Source organism: Taurulus bubalis (assembly GCF_910589615.1).
Source record: "Taurulus bubalis genome assembly, chromosome: 7".
Lineage (NCBI taxonomy): Eukaryota > Metazoa > Chordata > Actinopteri > Perciformes > Cottidae > Taurulus > Taurulus bubalis.
Window position 1 is genome coordinate 26,940,513 of NC_136595.1, and position 7,500 is coordinate 26,948,012.

General features: G+C 42.4%; 1 protein-coding gene across 1 annotated transcript in view; it reads left to right on the top strand.

The window, feature by feature from the left end:
• The window catches only part of scfd2 (sec1 family domain containing 2), a gene marked incomplete at its 5' end in the record, with an annotated part of 98,083 nt that overhangs the window by 760 nt on the left and 89,823 nt on the right, over positions 1-7,500 (top strand). Inside the window, 2 exons of the mRNA XM_079221359.1 lie at positions 1-75; positions 804-978. The exon at positions 1-75 is cut by the window's left edge and continues 760 nt beyond it. Coding sequence (XP_079077485.1) covers positions 1-75; positions 804-978 — 250 coding nt within the window. The remainder of the gene's footprint in view (positions 76-803; positions 979-7,500) is intronic.

The following is a 7,500-nucleotide window of genomic DNA, read 5'->3' on the forward strand; positions in this document are numbered from 1 at the left end:
AGGCGAAGCACCGAAGGAAGAGCGCCGCGAACAAGGCGTCCATCATTTTTGTGGACAGAACAATGGATCTCACAGGTGCACCCTCCCTCTCCTTTCTGGACCAGTGCATCAAATCATGTATAATTGAGAAGGACATTCGTACACAATTAAAGATCTCAGGGTACTCCAAACACACACATACTAGTTAAACAATAATATATATAAAATAGACCTTAATCATGAGCTACATGGAATAATTAGGGCCAGGGATAGGACATTTATTTATTATATTTATTTATTCCCAACATTTCAACTTTGTTCAACTTTTCCCAAAAAAACACACACATAATAGTTAAACAAAATATATATAAAATATACATTAATCATGGGCTACAGAGAATAATTATTTTAAATAGTTAACTTTTTGGTTAGCTTCTGGGTTAATGTGTGTGGAAGAGTACTAGGCCAGGCATAAGGACATTTATTTATTATATTTATTTATTCCCGACATTTCAGCTCAACATTATTCTTAACATTTTGGCTTCATTCAAATAATGCAAGAAAAGATAAATTAAATCTTCCTCGTCTGATTTATTGTGTTTTATGGCTGGCATAATAACACATGATAAGACCTTATTCTTGACATATCGTCTTTATTCTTGAAATGCAAAAAAAAGAAAAGAATACAAATATTTCCCCTCATCTCATTTTCCACCCTATTCTTTAACGTATTCACAGCTCAAACTATTAAAACGCGGCTCTGGGACCAGACTATTGCCGGACAGTTTGATGACACACCTAACAGAAGTCTTTGTGTTTCTCAGGAGCTGTTGGTCACCACGGCGACAACCTGGTGGAGAAGATCCTGACGGTGCTCCCGCCTCTTCCTGGTCATGTGACCGACGTCCAGGTGGACATGCTGGAGCTCACGGGTCTGCAGAGAAACCCTCACTCCCAGACCCCCAGCACCCTGGCCCCCGGCTGCCTCGCACAGACCCAGTGAGTGTCTCTGAGGACCTTGATAGCACAGGATCTCATTCATATTTATTTATATATATATATATATATATATATATATATTGTATATATTTTTTTAATAAATATATGTATTTCTATATATATATATATATATATATATATATATATGTACAATATATACCACAAAATAATATATATATATATTTTTTATATATATATTATTTTATATATACATATGTATATGTATTTTATATATATAACAAATACATATCTAGAAAAAAAAGAAAATATATATATATATAAAAAAATATATATATTTATATATATATGTATACAGTGTATATATATATATATATATATATATATATATATATATATATATATATATATACACTGTATACATATATATAAAAAAAGAAAATATATATGTATACAGTATATTTATAAAAAAAGAAAATATATATATTTTTTTTTGGTATATAGTTTATATATATATATATATATATATATATATATATATATATATATATATATATATATATAGAAAAGAAATATATTTATAGAAAAAAATATGAATATATTGAAAAGAAAGAAAAAAAGAGATATGTACTGTTGGTCATTAGTAATCTTTCAAAATACTTAAAAAAAAAAAAATGTATTTAGCTATTGAGGCTTAGAGGATCTGAAGTGTCAATCATGGGGTCTCAACTCCCTGCAGACTGCTCATATTTTTAGTTTTGCACCTTTTTTTTATATAGCGCTTTTCAAAATGCTCAAAGACACTTATTTGAATATTACATGATACATAAATATAAATCCTATCTGATGGGCTTATTATTGTCCACTTGCTGGCGATGGGTTCAAGTCCCTCATCAAATCTTTTTAGGCAGTTTGTTTGGAGGAGAATTCATAAAAAATGGAACTGGCCATTGGAACCCATCCCGACCCACTGACAACCACAATATACACTTTTGCTTACTTTTCCCACCTGGTCTCACGCTCACGCTCACGCTCACGCACACTCTCACGCACTGAGTGAGTTGAGTGGCACATGACCAGCGCTTGATGCCAGTGGGTTCAGTGGAGCCTCCAGCCTTTGCTGTGCAGACACGTGTTCGGCGCCTGCGGCGGCGCTTGTTGAACATGGCAGGGATTAGTCCGACATCATGTGTTCCGCTCCCCTCGGCCCCTTCATGTGGCCGCAGGAGGGAGAGCCTCTGACTGAGGAGCAGTTTTGTGGCGTGGGCTGTCATGCAGTGTGTCTGGCCGCGTTGAGTTCATGAGCAGGCCCACAAATCCAGCGTTATGAGCAATGTGGGGGGGGTCTGTTGTAATGGAACCCGTCTCCTTCTGGTCAGGGCTGTTTAGACAGAGTGAGCTGGAGCACATGATGCCAGCACAGCGGGGGGCAGGTTGCACCGACCCTGAGATGCATGTCTGGGGCACCTCAACCACGAACGCTCGTCTCAAGGCGCCTCGCTGGTCTGAAGAGCCACCACAGCTGCCTTGTTTCTGCAGGCGGGTGAAAGGTTTCATGTCGTGTGTTCGACGCCGCAGCAACACGCTTACGCTCTCAAGAAAAGGTTCAGCGTGTGACTCTTTTTAAAGGGCAATGGACTTTTAATTAGTAAGAATATTCAATGTCCTAGCCTGTAAGAGGGGTTTATTCTGACGTCATGTGACTACAATGTTGTTGATATTCTAATGGCAACAAACACACACATTAACACAACGGGCAATATCAAGGTCAGCAAAAAAGATTTGTGAATGACTCAAAAACGCAAAAATAATCCAGGTAATGACCATATATCGTACGATAAATCAATAACGTAAAAATGATCGAGGCTAGGTCCATATATCGTACGATAAGTCAGTAACGTAACAATAATTGAGGTCGGGTCCATATATCGTACAATAAATCAATAACGGAAAAATAATCGAGGCTAGGTCCATATATCGTACAATAAATCAATAACGGAAAAATAATCGAGGCTAGGTCCATATATCGTACAATATGTCGATAACGTAACAATAATTGAGGCCAGGTGCATATATCATACGATAAATCAATAACGTAAAGATTAGCGAGGCTCGGCCCATATATTGTACAATATGTTGAAAATGTAAAAATAATTGAGTTCAGGTCCACATATCGTACGATAAGTCAATCACGTAAAAATGATCGAGGCTAGGTCCATATATCGTACGATAAGTCAATCACGTAAAAATGATCGAGGCTAGGTCGATATATCGTACGATAAATCAATAACGTAACAATGATCGAGGTTAGGTCCGTATATTCTGCGATAAATCAATAACGTAACAATGATCGAGGCTAGGTCCATATATCGTACAATAAGTCGTTAACGTAAAAATAGTTAACGTCTTTTCCACATATCGTACGATAAGTCAAAAGAGTAAAACAAATCTAGCATGACTGTGACGAGCCGACCCGGCGGCCATGTTTGCGATCGTCGTCCCGGATCTTTTCCGCCAAATTCCGCCCGCAAGCTAACGTGTTCTAGACCGGAACTCTGCATGTTTTCAGAGTCGTACGGCGCTCAGGCGTTAATCTCTACTTCTTCTACACAAAGACGCACACATGTATGAGCGCTGCAGAGAGCTGCCGGCTCCGTGTGGTTCAGTCCACACAACCAGCTGGATGTTTAAACCCATGATGGTTTGTTGAGCTATATTTAGCGGACCCCGCTGTGTGTTTTGGTTGCTTTTGTTGTGTGGACCGACTCAAGCCATTTTTAAACGTGAGGTGCGGACATAATTTTGACCTTTTTTTTTTTTTTGGGTGCGATATTTCCTTGGGTGATTCCAGGATATTTTTACAGATCACCGGGTCTTAAACATTCTGTGGGTGGTTGTTGGTTCTAGCCTCCCAGAGAGACCCCACACTTGCTTTGCAATTACCTCCGTATTGTCTTTCAGAACCCGGTGTGAAGTTTCCTCACTTTCACTCTGTGGTTTTAGTAACCGTGCCATGGAGAAAGTAGATGTACACACGCACACACACACACACACACAGACGCAGAGACACGCACAGACTCACACAGGCGCAGAGACACGCAGACACACACATACAGAGAGACAGACACACGCACACACACAGACGCAGAGACACGCACAGACTCACACAGGCGCAGAGACACGCAGACACACACATACAGAGAGACAGACACGCACACACACACACACAGACGCAGACACACACATACAGAGAGACAGAAACACGCACACGCACAGACGCAGAGACACGCACAGACACACACATACAGAGAGACAGACACACACACACAGATGCAGACACACACATACAGAGAGACAGACACACGCACACACACAGACGCAGAGACACAGGCACACACACATGCAGAGACACACACAGACGCAGAGAGAGAGACACGCACACAGAGAAACACACACACACACACACAGAGAGAGACACACCTACACACACACTCCTCTCTTTAGCTGTACTATATACTGTAGGTGTTATTTGTGCCAGGATGCACATTTCTTTCTGCACGTTGACGGACGCTGAGTGAACGAGGCGGTGGAGCGGTGGCTTGTGCGTCTGTGTGTCTGTGTGTGTTTGTGCGTCTGTGTGTCTGTGTGTGTCTGTGTGTGTTTGTGCGTCTGTGGTCGGGTTCCTTCCCGCCCGGCCGTGTGCTTTCCCTGTGATCCCCGTGAGGACGTACGCTCCTTATTGGTCGGAGGGCACCGAGTTTCCCTCAGTCCCAGACCTGAACCCTGCACCCCCCTCGACCTCCTCCGTGGGCGTGAGCACACACACACACACACACACACACACACACACACACACACACACACACACACACACACACACACACACACTCTCGACCTCCTCCGTGGGCGTGAGCAGTCCGGGTGGCCGAGGAGCCGCTGAGCTGCAGCCAGGCGGCGTGGAACCCGACCGCAGGCCGCCAGGAGAAAAACACCGGCAGCGCTGCCGTCTCCTCCGAATCTGCCCAGCAGATCTCACAGTGCCTACCACCAGGAAAAGGAGGGAAAAACGCCTATTTCTGGAAATATGAGCATTAAATAAAAAGGGGAGCGGTAACAAAAACAGCAGATAGGAGAGGAAGCGACCGCTCACCAAGAATAAATGAAGCGGTCCAGATTCATTCTGTGGGAGTTTCCTTACTGGGTCCAGATTGTTTTGCTGTATTCTACGGACTAAAAATGAGTCTTTTGTGTGATTTATCGGCTAAAAAAACAACAGCGATACTCCATCACTGTAGTACAGGCCGGCCCACTGAGTACGTTGTGAGGATTAAAAGATTTTTACAGGATATTTATTCTGGACAGACATCAGACACCTTACGTTATATCTTGAAGAGAACGTAGTTCTTCCTGTAACCGCTTTCCATGTTCCACTGTCAACGTAGCTAAAGCTGCAGCTGATGATGAATCAGACACACACACACACACACACACACACACACACACACACACACACACACACACACACACACACACACACACACACACACACAGTAAGTAGAAAAGATGCCAACAGAAAAGAGCTTTTTCTTCTCCAGAATAAAACTTTGTACTCGATGGTAGGGAGTATGGAAAAAGAGTGTTTTGCGTGGATAATATAAAAAAAAATACTTTGTTGTTGTATTACTTATTTGGCCACACAAGGCTGAAGCACACCCAGTACTCGATGTTCTAAATAGGACAAAAAGCAGATTAGCGTAGATTAAAATACAGCTGTGGAGGTGGTGGGAGAGGCTAGCTCGTGTTGCTAGCTTGCGTTGCTAGCTCGCGAGCTGGCGCAGTGGAGGTGGTGGGAGGGGCTAGCTCGTGTTGCTAGCTTGCGTTGCTAGCTCGCGAGCTGGCGCAGTGGAGGTGGTGGGAGGGGCTAGCTCGTGTTGCTAGCTTGCGAGCTGGTGCAGTGGAGGTGATGGGAGGGGCTAGCTCGCATTGCATTACCGGTAGCGCAGACCTGTTTTCATCGCGCCTCCTCGGGTGAGCGTGGTGGCCGTCGGTGGGTGAATTTTGTCCACAAATCAGCTGCACCGATATTTAAGCCGCACGGGTCAAAGTTGAGAAGAAAAAAAAGGAGCGTCTTATAACCCGAACTTGACGGTATGTACTTTATTTAGAGTACCTGGAGATATAAAAACAATCACCTGGAAGAAGCCAGGAACGCTTGTTGTCCTATTTAGAACATGGGGAAGTGGTGCACTTCTGCCTCTTGTGGCTCACATGAGTACTACAACAACAACAACAGGACTATCCGTCTCCGTCTGAAACGCAGCAGAGAAAACCGTTCAGATCTGACGTGGACACGTCTTCTCCTCCTCACTTTCCTCTCAGGGCTTCTGTATCTTCAAGTGAGAACCGCTTTGTGACGAAAATAATCTCAATTTTCAAAGCCAACCGATTCTCCCCTTGGGCCGAAAGCGTCCGCGCTAAACAACCCAGTTCTGTTGCTTTCATCTAATAATTCATCACACTGGATTTTCATATCAAACACTTCCCCTAAAGGTCAACGATGATCACCAGAGATACGCGATTCTGATGGTTATTTATAGGAGATGAAGGGGTTCATCCACATCTCTGTTCCCTCGCCCCTCGGTGCAGAAGGCGTCTCATCCCACAGAACATAAATCAAGTGGATTACTTTCACCTGAACAACTTGTACTCCGTGTTCCGTCCAGACCGAGATAACAACCTGCCGTCTCCTCCTCCGTCACCTGGCATTCAGGACACACGTTCCACTTGGGGAGAAAAAGAGTGTGTGTGTGAGTGTGTATTCAGGAAGATGATAACCCTTTACACTGCAAAAGAAGATCATTTCAAACAGCTTTAGCTGCTTTTTTGGGGATAATTTACATTATTTTGTGTGCGCATTTCATTTTTATATCAGATAAAATAAGATAATCCTTTATTAATCCCACAGTGGGGAAATTGTAGAATTACAGCAGCAAGAGACACATATTAAAATAAAAAACAACTAATATAAATAAACAGTAAATAATCTACAATAGCAGTATTTTATGTATATATATATATCTGTCTATGTATATGTGTGTGTATATATATATATATATACATATATATATATGTATTTATATATTTATATAATATCAAGCTAATTGTGTTTTCCCTGTAAATGTACTTAATCCCACTGTATAAATGATACATAAACATTTACTGTTGTAATTTGCGTGTTGAAGTGTATTACTTGTATCACGATTGTATTCTATATGTATTCTTCTTCTGTGGTTTAGTAGAAGTGTAGATGGAGCTGCTGCGTCTCTCCGTCTTCATGCAGAACTTTTCTTTCTTTCTAAATCCACCGAGTCATTTTGTCTCTCTGGCCGGGACTCAGACGCTCAAGGCCAGAGCTGGGTCAGTCCATCTCTCTCTCTCTCTCTCTCTCCCTTTCCTCTCTCTCTCTCCCTATCCTCTCTCTCTCTCTCTCTCTCTCTCTCTCTCCCTATCCTCTCTCTCTCTCCCTATCGTCTCTCTCTCTCCCTATCCTCTCTCTCTCTCCCT